The sequence below is a fragment of the Dromiciops gliroides genome, chromosome 4 (assembly GCF_019393635.1).
Source record: "Dromiciops gliroides isolate mDroGli1 chromosome 4, mDroGli1.pri, whole genome shotgun sequence".
NCBI classification, from domain to species: Eukaryota; Metazoa; Chordata; class Mammalia; order Microbiotheria; family Microbiotheriidae; genus Dromiciops; species Dromiciops gliroides.
The window spans coordinates 316,779,332-316,799,424 of record NC_057864.1 but is presented as its reverse complement, the minus strand read 5'-3'; the positions used below and the strand labels follow the sequence as shown (position 1 = coordinate 316,799,424).

Genomic DNA, 20,093 nt, shown 5'->3' with positions numbered 1-20,093 from the left:
AATAGAGGAGAAAAGAGAAAATTTTCATTCAACATAAGTGAAAATCTGCTGAAGAAGAAAGAAGCTACATATTAAATCAGAAAAGTGATCTATTAGAACATGAACAAATGCCAACAATCACTAATAAGAAAATGTAAATTACAACAACTCTGAAGTTCAACTAACAGTAAAAAAGAAATTAAAGGTGATAAAAATGAAAATAGTAATTGTCAAGAAGGATAGGGGAAGACACAGGCTCATGCACTATTTATAGAGCTATGAATTGGTCTCATCATTATGGAAACTATGCACAATTTCTTATGTATTGGAATAATGGCTTGGGATAATGTGCCAAATTCTTATAAATTAAATTTACTCTTCTATCTATGGATGCTACTATTAGACATAACCCTCCTAAAAGCTCAAATTAAAAGGGAAAACTCTCAGTATTGGCAACTTTTGTAATAGTAAAGAATAGAAATTAAATAAGTACCCATGCATTGAATACTAAGTTATAAATATAAAGAACTCAGAAAAAATGTAGAATTTTAGGAATTAATGTACAGTGAAGTAAGTAGAACAAAAATAAATTCATATGGTTAACAAATTATAATAAAGGAATGAATAATTGAAGGAAAAAAAACCTCTAAACTCTGTTAAATATAGCAATCAATAATGACATCTTAGGAATGCAAAACATTCTGTTGGAATAGAGGAGAATGATATAGTTGCGGTTATCTCCAGTAATGATCAAAGGGCTTATTTGTATAGTAATTATATCCATTTATTACAAAGTAAGATTCTATTATATTAAGATGGATAATTATTAAGAAATAAAAGTGAAGTTTTACATGAAGGATATAGTAATTGCTTGCACAAATGGAATCCAATGAGTTAACAAATTAAAAAAAAATATTCATACTGACCATTATCTTCAAATTTTGAAGGGCAGTCCTGCATTATTGAATTTATCCATCTGAATAACAGCTGCAATCCCTACATTTACTTTTCCAATATTCTCTCTTTAATTTATTTCTTAACGTGAACCATTCTCTGTCTTTAAGTTTCAAACATTATTTTATGTATTTTATGTATTTACACCATTATCTTTTCTTACATTATTACTTTGGTTCAACCTTCTATCACTTCATTCCTGGATTGCTTTAAAAGCCTGCCAGTTCTTTGTGAATCAATTATCTCTCCATGTTAGTCTATCCTACATTCAGCTGTCAAATTGATCTTCTTTATCCAAACTTGAGGAAATTATTTACTTCTTGAGCACCCAAAATGAGAAATAAAAGAAGAATAAACAAATATAATAACCCATGGAAACAACAACAAAAATTGAAAAACATATACCATTAAAGGATTTAATTCCAAATGTACAGAATGAGACAAGGATAAAAATAAAAGTCAAATAGAAGTTATAGTGGAGAAAAAGTGTCTGAAACATCATGGACTACACTCAGTACCCCACAACTACAGGGGAATAATTTTGTTGTGGTGGTTTGAAATAAAATTAAAATAAAATAAGATGACAAATAAAAGAGGAGGAGGAGATATAAGGGGGTTGTCTGAAGTGTGCTAAATCAGCCAAAGGCTAACTATGAAGGGAAATTAACTTTAGTCTTTCAGAAAGAAGAAAAGCTACAGTGAAATTGTTTGTTGTCCTTCATTCTTGAAGAAGACCAAATTACACCACTATGTTAGAGTCAAGTTATAGTGTGTCCTACTGTGGCTGATCAAAGGAATAAGAGCTCTGTATGCTCTACCACAGGCCAGGCACAAATAAGCAACATAGAATTAGTGAGTAGGCAAAGGCAAAGATTGGAAATTGGGGGAGAGGGGCCGAAAATCTTGTTTCAGTAAAGAGAGAGTTATGACAGATGAATGTTTTTATGGGAAAATAGGTATATTCTATAATTGGAGGTGGAGACCATTCAATGTCTATTATCTGGAGAGATACTGTGCTTAAGGAGAACACTGCTTCAGGAGAAAAGAAATTAGAATCCCTAGGGGATAATGGCATACACACACAAGAGTAGGAGAGGGTGGATTCAGGGGGAAAAAAAATCTGAGATAAATGTGAAAAAATATAAAAGCTCATGTAAAAGGTTAGTTAGAGAGTGCACAATCATTAATATGGACAGAGGATTCCACCTGTGAGACAATATCCTCTCTATCACCTGTAAGATCTGATATTTATAATAATGAGGTACAACATAAAAAGAGATCCATGGGACAAGATCTACAAGGAAATTATAGAATCTATTTAGAAGAGGTAATCCAAAGTAAGTATCTCTAAAATTTTAATTCCACAAGAGATACAAATAAAAAAGAGGAAAGAAGTATAAGGACCATGGATTAAAGAATAAAATTCTAGAATATACAAAAAGAAAAAAATAATGAAGTGAAGAAAGGAAGTAATTCCTTTCTTAAAAAAAAGCAAGTAGGGGCAGCTAGCTGGTGTAGTGGATAGAGAACTGGCCCTGGAGTCAGGAGGACCTGAGGTCAAATCTGGCCTCAGACACTTAATACTTACTAGCTATGTGACCCTGGGCAAGTCACTTAACCCCAACTGCCTCATTAAAAAGAAAAAAAAAGCAAGGAGGGGGCAGCTAGACTGTGCATTGGATAAAGCACCAGCCCTGGATTCAGGAAGACATGAGTTCATATCAGGCCTCAGACACTTGACACATGCTAGCTGTGTGACCCTGGGTAAGTCACTCAACCCCCATTGCCCTGCCAAAAAAAACCCTCAAGGAAAATGAAGCAAAACTAATAAAATAATTTGAAGGAGAGAAGAGTGAGATTCTACTTGACTTCATAACTGAAAAGGGGAAAAGATGAAAATAAAATAACTAGATAAATACAAAGAAGAAAACAGTAACTCATAATCAAAACTATAAAACTAGGGAAAGGGATAATAAATGTGTGGGGTTGCTGATTGAGTCATATGAGTGATAAGAAGAAGTCCAGTAAGAATGGGGCCATTTTATTAAAAAAAAAAAAAAGGTTAAGAGTAATAGTACTGTGTTTATAGAGGTAGTGGGTAGGAAAACCTATTTAGAAACAATTCAACATTAGAAACACATGAAGGAAAACATAAAACTAATTCTCATAATGCTAAATGTTAATGGATTAAGCAATGTAATAAAATACAGAAGAGGAAAATATTCAACAAGGAAACAAAATCCCATGATTTGTTGTTTGGAAGAAACTGTGATGTTTAAAATCTAAATGTGTGGTCACCTTAAATTAGAAGCTTTAGCACCAGTCTTTGGGCATTAAGCATTTATTAAAGCATACTAGGTATTAGAAAAAAAAAACACACACACATTGAGTTAAGAATAGGCCTATCTAGCCTAGAGTTCCAGCCTGGGCTGGTTCTTCCTCAAGTTCTCCACGAGCTTGCTTCAACTATGAACTCCTCTCAAATTGAGTGTGGAAGCTTTTTATAGGTCTGGAGCAGAGGTGGTCCTTACATAATGCTTCAAGCTGATTGGTAGGCGTCATCAAAATCCATTGGTTCACTGGACTTGAAGGTGGTCTCGAGTTGAGTTCAAAGTCCTTAGCTTTTGAGAACAATACTTTCTTAAGTGCTATCCAGGTGTGGTTGCAATCTAACTAACTTGAAGTAGGCTAATTAGGAAAGTCAATCATTCTCCCTTGATTCGATCAGTTTAGAATAATCTCCACTGAGCCTTTGAGTATCTGCCAAATCACATTATTTTCTCACAAAATTCATTTAAAGAGTAAAGACATACACAGAATAAAAATCAGGTTCTGTAAAAAAAATTACCATGCATGTAGTTAATATTTCTAAAAAATCAAAAGTTACAATCATGTCACCACAAAAAGAAAAAAAATATTCAAAACATAAAAAGGAATAAACAAAGAAACTTCATTATAAAAGGAACAACAAAGAACAAAGCAATAACAATGTTAAACATGTGTGGTACAAATATTGTAGCATATAAACATATAAATATAATATTAAATGAGCTTTAAAAATATATAGTAACATAATAGTGAAAGGAGATTTCAATGTCCCTTTCCCAGCTTCAGGTTTGTCTATCAGCAAGGAGAAAGAAAAGTGAAAATATACAACCATGAACCAATTCCTGAAGACACTAGGGCTAAAAGACATGAGATCATATAAATGGTACAGCTAAAACATGCATATTTCTCGGCACCATATGGAACTTTTACAAAAATTGTCAAAGTGTTGAGGCACTGATATATTTCAAACAACTAAAAAAAGCCAGAGATGGTAAATGTAGCATCTCTAGACCATAATGCAATAAAAAATAGTAATCACTTCAGGGACCATAAACAAATGATAGAGACGCAAACTGAGACTTTACTAAGATGATAAAGATTTTTTGTTGCTTTAATCATGCTGTCCTGAGGAGACCACTGGAGAACTCTAGAAACCCTTTTATAATTCCTCAATTTTGCTATATAATCATCCCGTCTTTTCATTCTTATACTTACTAGTTTCTAGCCTGTGAATATTCATTCATCATGATTTTGTCCATTAACTTCTGAGAGATATCTATCTTTTGTCCTATAGAAGTGCTCCAAGTTTCACTACCAAAAAGATATACCTATTAGATATAGACATTGAAAAGATGGGCTTTTGATATTATGGGAAATTAATAACTATATTATATATGTATGTATATGTTTGTATGTATATGTACACATACATGTATAAGTTTATATACACACACATATTTTATACTCACATATGTGATATTTTACGTACTCCAATTCAGGAAGAGACATTAAAATAGTTTTAAGGAACTAAGTAAGAAGACTTGTTCCAAAAACATTTCCTTTTTATTTTTAAAAATTGTTTAAATTAAAAAGTGTTTATTTTCTCAACCTTCTACTTCTCCCAGAAAAGGAAAACACATTTTATGACAGAAATGGATAGTCTAAAAAACAAGTAAGAAAATTGGTCAAAACCAAAAGTTTACTTTTCAATCTACATTCTGAGTCCACAATATCTCTTGTAGGAAATGGGGAGTATGCATCATCATTATTCTCCTTGTTCATTCCATTGATAAGAGATTTTAAGTCTTACCAATTATTTTAGCTTTACATTTCTTTCCAGGTTTCCTTGTAATAGTAACTTTCATCATCATTTCCCCCCTTCAATATAATAGTAAAGACAAGATGGCAAGTAGTTATTTAGCACCTACAATGTGCCATTTTATATATAATAAAACTAGGAGAAAGTATTGTCACTAAAACCTAAGAGGAGAGTATCATGAAAAAGTATTAAATAACAGTTTTGAACCCTTCAGATGAATGGGGGAGCTGTGAATGAACAAACTGTTTATATGATTATGATCAAATACTATTTTAATGTAAGAAATTTTGTTAAAAAAGGGGATTTTTTTCAGCAAAACCTGGCAAGATATATATGAACTGACAAAAATGAAGTAAGTAAATTTAAGAGAATATTGTACACAGTAACAACAATATTATAATGGTAGTCAACTGTGAAAAACTTAGCTACCCTGACCAATATTAGATTCTCTACAATTCTAAAGTAAAATGAAAAATTTTATCCAAATTCAGAGAAAGATTGATGGACTCTAGGGTGTGTATTGAAATATACTTTTTTCACTTTCCTTACTATTCTTGCTTTTGGGGGAGTGCAACATAGGTAGTACATGGATGTTTGACATGACTCTGTGTGTATATGTGTGTATGCATATATACATATATATTCCATCATAATCATATACACATTGTTCATTCTTTTTCAACCACAAAGAGAGCTGCTATAAATATTTTTTAATATATAGGTCCTTTTTCTCTTATCTTTTTTGTAGATAGATGAAGTAGTTGCAAATTGTTGCAACTTGGTTGCAAACTGGTCTCCATTTAGACCAATTCACAGCTCCACCAATAGGGCATTATTCACTCTATTTTTTCACAACCACTGCAACATTTGTCATTTTTCTTTTTCATGTTATCGCATCTGATACATGTTAGGTGGCTCCTCAAAGTAGGCTGAATTTTTAGTTATCTAATTGTTAATTATTTAGAAAAACGTTCATGTAATATTGATATTTTTGGTTTCCCCTGAAAGTTGCCTGTTCATATGATTTGACCATTTGTCAATTAAGAAATAGCTCTTATTTTTAATAAAGTTTTCTTAGTTCCCTATATATTTAAGAAACTAGGCTTTTTTTCAGAGAAACGTGCTATAAATTATTTCCCCACATTTCTGTGTTTCTTCAAATTTTAGCTGTGTTTATTTTATTTGTGCAATATCTATTTACTTTCATGTAATCAAAATTGTTTGTTTTACTTCCAATGATGTTATCTCTTTATTTGTCATAAAATCTTTCCTTATCCAAAGATCTGATCAGTATTTTTTCCTATGATCATGTAATGTGCTTTTCTTCTCATCATCTACATCTAAATCATGTAAAAATGTTGACCTTAATTTTGTATATGATGTGAGATGTTGGTCTTGCCTGGTTTTTGCCAGAATACTTTCCAGTTTTCCAAGCAGTTTTTCTTAAATGGTTTATTCTTGTGCCAATAGCTTGGATCTTTGGGTTTATCAAACATTAGATTACCATAGTAATTTACTTCTATATATAATATACATCATATAATTCACTGATCAATTCTATTTCTTATCCAGTACCAGATTATTTGGGTGATTACTGCTTGGTAATATAGTTTGAAAATTGGTACTGCTTGGCTTCCTTCAACTATTTTTACTTGATTCCCTTGATATTCATCATCTTTTTGGGGGGAGGTGGTGTGGGGCAATGAGGGTTAAGTGACTTGCCCAGTTTCACATGGCTAGTAAGTGTCAAGTATCTGAGGCCAGATTTGAACTCAGGTCCTCCTGAATCTAGGGCCATTGCTTTATCCACTGTGCCACCAAGTTGCCCCATCATCTTCTGTTTTTCAAGTAAAATTCTGTAATTTATTTAGCTCCATAAAGTGATTATTTGGTAGTTTCATTGGTGTGGCACTGAATAAATTAATTTATGTAGAAATGTCATTTTTATTTTATTGAATGTGCCTACCCATGAACAATTTATATTTCTCCAATGATTTAGATCTGTGTTTATTTGTATGAAGATGTTTTAATTATGAACATATAGATCCTGGATGTATCATGGAAAGTACAGTCCCAAATATTTTAATCTCTCTATAGTTATTTGAAAATGAATTTACCTTTATACATCTTCCTAAATTTTTGGTAATAAGCAGAAAATTTAATAATGTGTGAGGTTGTATTTTATATTCTGAAATGTTGTTAAATTTGTTAATTGTTTCCATTAGCTCATCAGTTAATTATCTAGAGTTCTCTAAGTACATTACCATATCAAATGCAAAAAAATAAATTTTGTTTCATTGTCAATTTTTATTATTTCCATTTCTTTATCTTGTGTTATTGATATAGTTTTTTTTTTTGTTTGGTTTGGTTTTTGAGTTTGTTTCGCAGGGCAATGAGGGTTCAGTGATTTGCCAATGGTCACACAGCTAGTATTCAAGCATCTGAAGGGGGATTTGAACTCAGTTCCTCACAAATTCAGTTCTGGTGCTTTATCCACTGCATCACCTAGCTTTCCTACAGCTGGTCTCCCCCACCCCTCCCCATCTGCTTCTCTCCCACTTTCCCTCAGGGCAAAATATATTACTATACCAACTTGAGTGTGTATGTTATTCAGTCTCTGAACTAATTCTGATCAGAATAAGGCTCACTCACTCCCCCACTCCATCCCCATTTTCTCCTCCACTCCATAAGCTTTTTTTGTTTCTTTTTAGTGAGCTGCTTTACCACATTGCATCTCTCCCATTCCCTTTCATCCAGCGTATTCCTCTTACCCCATAACTTTATTTTAAAGATGTCATCATGAGTTAGAGAAGTGACAGAGTGGACAAAGCACCAGCCCTGGACCCAGGGGGCCCTGAGCCCAAATCTGGCCCCAGACATAAAGCACCCCACCCTTCCTGCCCCACCAAAAACAAAGATAAACAAAAAATATATGTTTTGTAGATATCATCCCTTCAAATTAAATTCACAACTGTGCCCTCTAAGTATATTCCTTTCAGCTTCCCTAATACTGAGAAAGTTCTTATGAGTTAGAAGTATTATCTTCCCATATAGGAATGTAAAGAGTTTATCCTTTTAATATCCCTCATGATTTATTTTTCCTGTTTACCTTTTTATGCTTCTTGTATTTGGGTCTTGTATTTGAAAGTCATATTTTCTATTCAGTTCAGGTCTTTTCATCACAAATGCCTGAAAGTCCTCTTTTTCATTGAAGTCCTATTTTTACCCTGAAAAATTACACACAATTTTGCTGGGTAGGTGATTTTTTTGGTTGTAGTCCCAGTTCCTTTGCCCCCTGGAATAACATACCCCATGCCCTCCAGTCCTTTAATATAGAAACTGCTAGATATTGTGTTATCCTGACTGTAGCTCCACAGTATTTGAATTCCTTTTTTCTAGCTGCTTGTAATATTTTCTCCTTGACCTGTGAGTTCTAAAATTTGGCAATAATATTCCTGGAGGTTTTCCTTTTGGGTTCTCTTTCAGGAGGTGATTGGTGGATTCTTTCAATTTCTATTTTACATTCTGCTTCTAGAATATCTGGCCAATTTTCCCTGACAGTTTTTGTCTGTTTGAGTAGAAGCTTCCTGCAGGACAGGAAGAGGGGCAGTCACCACACACAGCTCCAAGGTAATTGGCTGGTAGCATTAAAGTCCATTGATTGACATGACTTGAAGGTGGTCTATGAATTGTGAAGTGATTTCCAGATGCTGGGATGAGAAAGGTCATCTAATGCTTTTTCAACAGGGGGTTGGTTCTCATTATATATATATATATATATATATATATATATGTGTGTGTGTGTGTGTGTGTATGTATGCATATATATACATACATACACACACACACACACACATATATATATATATATATATATGTAGATAGATATTTGTTTTCCCCATAAATCTAGTTCCAGTTTTTATATATTAGTGTTTTTTTTTTACTTTCAATTTAATTGCATTCTTCTTTATTCCTCAGAATATCTCTTTTGGTATTTAATTGGGGACATTTTATTCTTTTTCTGGTTCTTTTAGTTGCAAGTCCAATTTATTGATCTGCCCTTTCATCCTTGAACTAGACATATAAATCCTGCCCTGACTTTACATGATGTAAATAGATGGTCAATTACTGTGAAGGTGCCAGGCACATATTAAAAAAACATATTTTTCTTTCTCTTTCCATTTATTTTCTTCTAGACAGATATTATATCTAGAAGTCTAGTCATTTCCTTAAATTCTTTTTTATTTATTTTCTAGTTCACCTTGTCTAATTCTGAGAGTAATAAATTGAGTTCCTCTACGAGTATATTTTTACTATTTCTTTTATAACTCATCTAATATTTCCTCTAATAATATGGATATATATACATACATATATATAATACACATATACATATGCATACACACACACGCGCACACACACATATATATATGGTATTGATTTTACTTCATTGTCCATGGTATCTTTTAGCAAATATATTTTCTATTACTGTCTCTTTTAATTAGATCTATCTGTACTTTTACTTATCTGAGTTCATGTTTGCTTCTAGATTTCTTTTTTACTTCAACTGAAAGATCAGATTCTTCTTCAGCCCCTTATTTTAACTCTGTGTGTGTCTTTCTCTTTCAAGTATGTTTCTTGTACACCACATATTATTGAATTCTGGCTTCAAATTCATTCTTCTATCCACTTCCATTTTATGGATTGTTTCATCTCATCCACATTCACAACTATGTCTGTATTTCTCTCTACTCCATTCTCTCTCATATATGTGTGTCTTTCTCTCTGTCTCTTTTATCTCTCTGTCTTTGCCTTTGTCTATCTTTGTATCTCTCTGTTTCTATCTCTATGTTTTTCTCCCACTTTCTTTAAAATCTGCTTTGTTTCTGACCACTGCCTTTATCTTAATCTGCCCTTTCTCTTATGATCCACCCCTTTCTCTTAGCCTCTTCCCCTTATAGTTCCCTTTTGGATAAGATAGATTTCTATATCAAGATGAACTTTATTTATATATTCCTCACTTTTTTAAGCAATTAATATAAAAGTAAGTATAAATAATTGCTAACTCCGTCCCTTTTCCTTCTTAAAACTATTCTTCATAAGCCTCATTTATGTGATATAATTATCTTCTGTCTTGTTCCTTCTTCCCCATCTCCCTGACCACCCCTCTTTAAAAGCTCATCCTATTTTCTTTTGAGATCAGCTCAGTGGAATAGATTTACAGACATGCCTTCTAAGTAGATGACTAATTGTTCTAATCATGCTAAAGTTCTTGGGGGTTATGTGCATCACTTTCCCACTTGGAATTATAAAGGTTAATCTTAATAGTTTCCTCATGATATTTCACTCATTTTTTGCATTGTTTTAATCTTGTGTTTGAATATCACATTTTCTATTCAGCTACAGTATTTTCATCAGAAATTCTTGGAAGACATGTATTCATTACCTGTACATCTCCCCTACCCTCAAAGGATTACAGTCAGTTTCACTTTGTAGGTTAATTTTGGTTAATATCCTAGTCCTTTTAACTTCTGGGATATCCTATTCCAAAATTTGTGCCCCTTTTATTGCTTCAAGATATATCTTAAGTGTTCCTGAAAATAACAGAATTCTTTTCTCTTTGACCTCAGAGTTCTGAAATTTTACTATTTTAAGAAATGTTTATATTTGTGTCTGTTTTCAGGAAGTGATAAGTTGATTCTTTTCAATTTTACCCTATTTTGAAATGTTTGAGCATGTTTCTTTTATAATTTCTTTTAAGATGATGTTAATGTGATAGACTTGATTCGTCTCAGCAATCTAATGGTACAAGATAGTTTCAAAGGACTCATGATGGAAAATGTTCTCCAAATCCAGAAAAAAAAGAACTTTTGAATATGGATGCAGATTCAACCATACTATTTCTTTTGTTTTTGGTGCTGTTGTTTTTCTTTTTTTTTTTTTGAGGTTTTTCCTTTTTGCTCTGATTCTTCTTTCACAGCATGAATAATGCAGAAATATGTTTAATGTGATTGTACATATATAACCTATATCAGATTACTTGCTGTCTTGGGGAGGGTGGAGGGAGAAAAATTTGAAACTAGAAATATTATAAAAACAAATACTGAAAACTATCTCTACATATAACTGGAAAATAATAAAATAATTTTATAAATAAAAAAAGAAAGATGATGTTTGTTTGTTTATCATGGCTTTCAGAGAGTATAATGAGACTAAATTTATCTTCCATTTTCTCTTTTCCAAGCAAGTAGTATTTTTTATTAGCTATTTTCTCTTTGTTCTATTCTCCTTTTTACTTTCTCTTCTTGTTTCTTCATGTCCCATTGTGCTATAAAATTCCATTTCACCAATAATATTTTAATTAATTCTTTTCTTCAGTGAGTTTTTTTTAAATCCCTTTTCCATATGGCAAAGTCTGCTTTTTGAGAATTTCTTTTTTCTTTTTCTTTTTTTAAAGGGTTGGCAGTGATACCCTCACTAGTTCATTCATTTTTGTGGGGTGGGCAGGGCAATGAAGGTTAAGTGACTTGACTAGGGTCACACAGCTAGTAAGTGTCAAGTGTCTGAGGGTGGATTTAAACTCAGGTCCTCCTGAATCCAAGGCCAGTTCTTTATCCAATGTGTCACCTATCTGCCCTGAGATTTTATTTTCTTCAGTGAAGTTTTCTATCATTTTTTTTTCATTCAGCCAATTCTGCTTTCAAAGAGTTATTTTTGGTATTTCTGTGTCTCTTTTTATAAAGCTGTTAATTCTGTTTTCATAATTTTCTCTCTTTGCTCTGATTTCCTTTCCAATTTTTTTCTACTTTTTTTACTTGATTTTAGAATTATTTTTCTTCTTTAAAAATTACTTCCTATAATAACAAAATTCATCTGGAAGAGCAAAAGTTCAAGAATATCAAGGGAACTAATAAAAAATGCACAGGAAGGTGAGGTAGCTATACCAAATCTGAAGCAATACTATAATGTGGCAGTCATCAAAATTATTAGGTACTGGCTAAGAAATGGAGTGGAGGATCAATGGAATAGGTTAGGCACAGGAGACACAGTAGTAAATGACTATAGTAATATACTGTTCAATAAACCCAAGGACTCCAGCTTCTGGGATAGGAACTCAGTATTTGACAAAAACTGCTAGGAAAACTGGAAGATAGTATGGCAGAAACTAGGCATAGACCAACATCTTACACTGTATATTATAGTAAGGTCAAAATGGGTACATGATTTAGACATAAAGAGTGATATAATAAGTAAATTAGGAGGGAAAGAAAGAGTTTACCTCTCTGATCTATAAAGAGGAGAGCAATTTATGGCCAAAAAAGAGACAGAGAATCTTATGAAATGTAAAATGAATGATTTATATTATATTAAATTAAAAAGGTTTTGTACAAACATAAGCCATGCAGGAAAAGTTAGAAGGGAAGCAGAGAGCTGGGAAACAATTTTTAAAGCCATTGTTTCTGATAAAGGCCTCATTTCTAAAATATATAGGGAACCAAATCAAATTTATAAGAATGCAAGTAGTTCCCCAAGTCCAAATAATATGAACAGGCTCTTTTCAGATGACGAAATTAAAGTTATCTATTGCCATATGAAAAAATGCTCTAAATCGCTATTGATTAGAGAAATGAAAATTAAAACAACTCTGATGTACTACCCCACACCTATCAGATTGGCTAATATGACCACAAAAAGAACATTATAGATGTTAGAGAAGCTGTGGAAAAATTAGAACACTAATGCATTATTGGTGGAGTTGTGAACTGATCCAACCATTCTAGAGAACAATTTGGTACTATGCCCAAAGGGCTGTGGGACTGTGCATACCCTTTGACCCAGTAATACCACTACTAGGTCCATATCTCAAAGAGATCATAAATGGAATGGAAAAGGACCCACATGTCCAAAAATATTTATAGCACCACTCGTTGTGATGGAAAAGAATTGGAAATTGAGGGAATGCCCATCAATTGGGGAATGGCTGAACAAGCTGTGGTATATAAATATAATGGAATACTATTGTGCTGTAAAAAATGATGAGCACATGGATTTCAGAAAAACCTGGAAATATGCTGAGTGAAGTGAGCAGAACCAGGAGAACAGTATACATAGTAACAGCAACAGTTTGTGATAATCAACTGTGATAGACTTTGCTTTCCTTAGGAATACAATGATCCAAGATAATTCCAAAGAACTCATGATGGAAAATGTTCTCCCCATCCAGAAAAAAGAGCTGTGGATTCTGAATGCAGATTGAATTATAATGTTTTTACTTTTGTTTTTGTTTTGTTTTTTCTTTTTTGAGGATTTTCCTTTGTGTTTTGATTTTTCTTTCACAACATGACTAATGCAGAAATATGTTTAATGTGATTGTACATATATAACCTATATCAGATTGCTTTCTGTCTTGAGGTGGGGAGAGGGAAGAGAGTGAGAGAGAAAATTTTGGAATTAAAAATCTTATTAACACAAATGTTGACAACTATCTTTACATGTAACTGAAAAATATTAAAATGCTTTTATTATTTTAAAAAATTATTTCCTGATTTTCTTAGGAATTCTTGTTAGACTTTTGTCCACTCACATTGTTTGAGGCTGTACTTTTAGATATGTTGTCTTCTTCAGAGTTTGTGAATTGATTTTCCCTGTCACTACAGTAACTTTTTATGATTAGTTATTATTTTTTCATTTTTGTTCCATTTGAGCCTATTTTTTTTCATTTTGGGCTTTATTTTCTGTGCAGACCCTTTGACCCAGCAATACCACTGTTAGGTCTTTTTTCTCAAAGAGTTCATAAGAAAGGGAAAAGGACCCACATGTACAAAAAACATTTATAGCTGCTCTTTTTGTGGTGGCAAGGAATTGGAAATTGAGGGGATGTCCATCAATTGGGGAATGGCTGAATACGTTGTGTTATATGAATGTAATGGAATACTATTGTGTTGTAAGAAACAATGAGCAGGTGGATTTCATAGAAACCTGGAAGGAGTATGAAGTGATGTTTAGTGAAATGAGCAGAACCAGGAGAACATTGTACATAGTATCAACAATCTTGTGTGTTGATCTACTGTGATGGACTTGACTCTTCTCAACAATACAATGGTCCAAGATAGTTCCAAAGGACTCATGATGGAAAATGCTCTCCAAATCCAGAAAAAAAGAACTATGGAATCTAGATGCAGATTGAACCATACTGTTTCTCCTTTTTTTCTGTTTCTTTCTGTTTTCCCTTTTGTTCTGATTCTTCTTTTACAGCATGACTGATTCAGAAATATGTTTTACGTGATTGTACATAGATAATCTATATCAGATTTCTTGCTGTCTTGGGAAGGGGAGAGGAAGGGGGGGGATGGAGAAAACAAATTGGAACTAGAAATCCTTTAAAAACAAATGTTGAAAACTATCTCTACATGTAACTAGAAAATAATAAAATACTTTTATGATTAAAAATAAATAAATAAAATAAAATAATATGTAATTTCAAAGATTGAATTGGTGTCTGCTCACCTCTAGAGGCTCAAGAGGTAAGGAGGTCAATGTCTCAACCTATAGGTTTTTTGTTTTGTTTTGTTTTGCTCTTTTTACAGCAATTCTGGTTAGGCTGTAAGTTGGGTACTTCCAAAATTTTGTGATATGGGGAGAGGTTTAGTCACTACTCTTCTGGTCTGAATTCTTAACCTTACCTAAGAATGGCCCCTCTTCCCTTGAGATTCAGGTGCTATCACTCCTCTACACACTGCAACTGACACCAAACACCAGGGCCTCTGCTCCTTCTCTACCATGGAATTCTATTCAGCATCTAGGTCTCCTGATTCTGCTCTCTAGTAACCATAAACACTATTCTGAACTCTGGATTTGAGACCCAGAACTCAATAACAGACAATGGATTTGTCAAATGGTACCAAGCCCTGTACCTGTTGCCCACACAGGTATTCCCTGTAGTCTTTTTTGATCAGATATCTAATTGCCTTACTTTCTCTGAGCAGTAAGTTGTCCTAATGCTACTACTGGTGTTGGTTACTGTTGTCAGTCCTGTCTCTTTCAAAATCAAGAGATGCTGTTGTGTCCACTCTGCTGTATTACCAGTCAGTCCCCATACCAGTGCCAAAAATATTGTCTCCTGCCAAACTCCTACATTTTTTATGAGGTGAAGCAGAAAAATGTTTTAAGCTGACCTTTTGGTTATGCCAATTTGGAATTCTATTTAATGCATTATTTTAAAATTGTTTGGAGGGAAATTTTGGGAAAGTTCTGCCAGAATGATCCCTTTATTCCACCGTCTTGGCCCACTATACTTTTAAATATGATTGATGTGGTTTCCATACTTACCTCATTTAAGTATTATTTTTTTTACTGTTTTCATCCTTTAAATCATTACCCCTGCAGATGTTTTTATTCAGCTAAAAATAGTTCAAACCCCTCATTTCAACTCATTGTAAATATATTTATTTTCTGTATATATATATGTATATATTCACACATATATATACCCATACATATATATGTGTATGTACTTATGTATATGTATGTGCATATGTATGTATATATGTACACACATATATGCATGTCATATATTGTTTAATATTATTTATCCTTTCTTCCCCTTTTCTAGTTTATGTGAGTACATCAAATTCACCTCAATGTTTCTTCTCTTACTGTCTATTCCACTTATTAAATTGAAAATGAAAGTGGGGAAGGAAAGAGACTTTGTCATTTCCACTGATAAAGTCAAATAAGGTTCTGGTGTTGAACCACTTCACAGTATCAAGGAATTTGACACTAGGAGTGATACACATATAATAGAATATTAATGGAAACTTTAGCCTGGTGGTCTCCTCCATCTCCTATCCCTCTCCATAAGCAATCCTCTCTTGGGAGGGGGGCTTTAACAAGTTCATGGAAGCCACGATATATACTTGACATTATTAACTGTGGTGTTTATATAATGCTTGAAATGGAAGAGATAAGATCTAAACACTGACCTTCACAAAGACATTCACTTGACATGGTATATCTTATTTTAGAGCTAAGAATTCCCAAGTCTCAAGGTAATCCTTTTATTCATCATTTTTAGCTAAGTATTAAACCACAAATTAAATTTCTATAAACAGCTGTGGCTTTTAATATATGCAGCATGGTGAATGATCTATCCCTTTTTATAACCCTACAGTCTTTTTAAAATTGTGAATGTGCTCATAAGGACACTGAAAAGTGTATTATGGATCAAGGGATAAGCTGACTCTTTAGCACATCCATAGCAATCCCTTGGCATGTCAAAAGAAATAATATACTCCAGGAAACTCAAACTTTTGAATTGGCTGATCAGACCAAAATAGTTTGGCTGTCACTTCCTTATTTTACTTTCTAACAAACATCACATTCCTGATATTGACATTTCCAGGGCATATTCTCAAACTTAAAAAAAAAAAATCCAGGTTATTTATTTATTTAATTTTAGAAGGAAGAAAGTGAAACAATTAAATTTCAATTACTAGAAATCTATAAAAAATCATCAAATAGAACACTGAGAACATAGTAGATATATCATTTAATTAATGAACTAGAAAATCAGTTAAAGAAAATTAGTGACAAAATCAGTTTCACACTACTCTTCAAAAAAAAATCATTCATTGATTCATTCAATATTTGTAGTGCTTATTTTGTGAATAGAGCCAATGAAAGAAATTATGGAGTTATGACACATCATCTTTTTCCTCAAGGGCTTTGAATGAGCGTTAGAAAAGGCAAGATTTGTTTCATAATTTCATCCAGTCAATTATAATATGGCTCATTGAGATGCAAAATAGGCCAGTAGTGATTTTGCTTCACTCTACTTTGAAGAAGTGATGGCATAGCAATTTACAGGCTCATAGAGACCTCAAAAGTCAACTTCTAGACAGGAGGTAGGGCATGCTTAAGAAAGTAGATATCTATCTTTTGGAGAATATCCAGAGGGGAAAAAAATTTCTAAACATTCTTTGATAACATATTATGGGTTTTCATATCCTACACAATCAAGAACTAAATTGTCTCCTTTCATAGTTTTAACCCAAGTAATTTGCTCAGTGAGGAGAACAACTTACCATAACTCAAACCATCTGGTTTTATCAACTATTAAGTAATTGAATTGCAGGATTTATAGCTGAAAGGAACTTAAGAGATTTCTCCCCCAATCCCATCACTTTATTTTATCCCAGACAAATTGGGCCCATCAATGTAAGTCTGAAATCTCTGTGGGGAATCTTCATGTGGGCATATTAAACCTGTAAATCATTCCTTCTAAAATCTAAAAGGGATTACATTATGTCATAATTTCAGTCATATAGATCCATCACATTTTAAAGTGTTGTTGGCCAATTCTTTTTATCCCCTCCAATGAACTATCTTCAAATTTTGTACGTCTTACCTAAGATCTCTTATTCAATAATGAACACAAGTGTAGTAAAGTCTTAATAAAATCATTAGTGGGAGATAATATTCACAATGGTGATGGTGGAGGTGGTAGTGATAGTAGAAGTGATGATAATGATAGTTGTGATGGTGATAGCACTAATGATTATTCAGGCATAACAATAAATGAAAAAATAGAAATAACATTTTAATAGATATTCCCATACCAAACACTAATAACTTCTAACCTTTATGAAATAAAAGCTCTCAAAATATTGGTGCCTAGAGGGAAAAACAACACCATGTGAAAATAGAAAGAGGAATAATAATTGTTATGTTTGATATTGAAGTTGTTCCAAAGATCTTTTCCATGAATCTACAGCTTTCATCCTAGCACTTTCATTTGATAAAAAATAATTAGCGAGAGATACCTTTCCACTATTCTGGTTCTCTCCCTGTGATCACTCACAGTATTGCAATAAAACTTGGGAAACTAAAAAAAAAAAGGGGGGGTCAGCTAGGTGGCATAGTGGATAGAGCACTGGCCCTGGATTCAGGAGGATCTGAGTTCAAATCCGGCCTCAGACACTTAACAATTACTAGCTGTGTGACCCTAGGCAAGTCACTTAATCCCAATTGCCTCACCAAAAAAAAAAAAAAGAAATTAGCAACTTGTTCAGTAATAGTCTATACATTACTTAATATAAAGGAATAGCAATGACAGTGACATATGATAGAATTATTTTCCTTTGAACTCAATTGATCATAAAGATGAGAAACTAGCAAAATTAGCACTAATACTATTAATAATAATTTTAATTTTAATCTCAATGAAAAGTTCAGAATGATTCATATAAGTTTGCAAATCATTTTATTTTCATTATCCTATTGGAGTGTCACAACCATCTTCTGAGGTATGGTGGATGCAATAGACATCATTAAAGAAGAAAAAAATAAGACTCAAAAAAGTTTTATGACTTACTCATGGTTACACAGTAAGTTTATTTTCTGTCCTGACATGTTTAATGTGTATGTAGTGTCATCATTTTCATGAGCATTTCTTCATTTCCTTTTCTTTTCAAGTGAGAGAAATGAAGACTTTTTCTGCACAGTGCTTCATATGCTCAGGTCTTCTTTTCACCAATTGTCACTATACAACCAATCTTCAAAACCCACTAGATTTCTCCTCTAATGTCAGTGGGTGCCCTGTACAGAGTACCATAATGTGCTGATTAACTGTCAGATCTTTTCTCAGCTCTGCTCATTTTCCAGTAAGCCTTCATTTGTATCTTAAAAGGAAATTTGTTCCTTGGAGACATGGTAAAATAGCCTTAAAGTGATGTCATAGATGCTTTTATAAGTCTCTCAGTAGTGGTTTCTAGGCAATAAAGGCAAAGTAATAGATGGACTGAGATACATTGACATTGCACTTTGTGGAGTTGTTTTAGGTTTTGTTTCTATTTCATGCTGAATTTTTCTAGGTGTTCTGTAAGATCTATTTAAGTGTTCCAAACTGCTGACACCATATGCTTTATGAGTGAATCTCATTTCTAAACTATTTTTCAGAGACTTAGAATGAGATAGATCATAAACACCATCTTTATTCTTAAGGTTTATCACAATTTAGCACTGCTGGATTGTTTTAAAATTTAAAAAAAAACTGTCCCTGGTCAAGTTTCTATGTGTAAATAATATTTCCTTCATACGTCAACCTGTATAGATACTGCTCAACTAATCATTTCTGGAGAATAGTTCATCAAATCTCACTCATGTTCTTCTAGTTTGTATTCATTGCCTCCTGACTTACCTTTCTCCCCACCCATGACCTCAAGCCCACATTTTACTCTAGTCACAAATTTGAGTTAGTGGAAAAATGAGTGTTGACTAGTTGACGGATATATAACAAAGGATGTTCCTCTTGACATGAAGACAAGTGCTTCTTTCAACTGTGTAGCAAGAAAGAACAGTTCTGTCCACAGATGAGGTATCTTTTTTTTCCAACAAAAATAATCAGTTTTAGTGACTTGGACTGAGCAACAATTTCCCCTCAGAGTGTATATTATTTGGGCTTAATTGCATTTAAGTATATTTAAGGCCTTGAGAGTAGCACATTTCCCTCCTAACTACTATAAGACAAGCTGAAACAAGGGCCAAGCACAAGTTGCAGACAGTTTGAGTAAATTAAATAAATTCACCAATCATTGGGCACTGGCTTATTTTTCCCCATTCAGATAAGAAAGTGTGTTCCCCAAAGGTTCTCTAGCTCTAAATAATTCAATGAAGAAAACTGCTGACTTTCTGGTTACCAAAACATCCAATCCAATGAACTTTTATTAAGCACCTAGACAGGTATTGTACTAGAAGCTGGAGGAAAAAAGGAAAACAAGGGGGTGGGAAGGCCAATTTATGCAACAAAAATGTATATTCTATTTCCTCTGGGAGGTTAGCTTTATGATTTCACATTCTTTCCACTATAATTCAAGAGCTATCAGATAACTGATTTAGAAATGGAAAGGACCTTAGAGACCATCCAGTTCAAACTCTTGTGCATATTCTAGATGAGGAAGCAAGCCTAGAAAATGTTATAGTTGCCTAGGGCCACATACTAGTTAATGATAGAAGA

General features: G+C 33.1%; 1 protein-coding gene across 1 annotated transcript in view; it reads right to left on the bottom strand.

The window, feature by feature from the left end:
- The window catches only part of LOC122755070 (mitochondrial import inner membrane translocase subunit TIM16-like), a 59,489-nt gene extending 40,196 nt beyond the window's left edge, over positions 1-19,293 (bottom strand). Inside the window, 2 exon segments of the mRNA XM_044003449.1 lie at positions 15,054-15,211; positions 19,278-19,293. Of these exon segments, the coding sequence (XP_043859384.1) occupies positions 15,054-15,211; positions 19,278-19,293 (174 nt within the window).
- Positions 19,294-20,093: the final 800 nt, after the last annotated feature.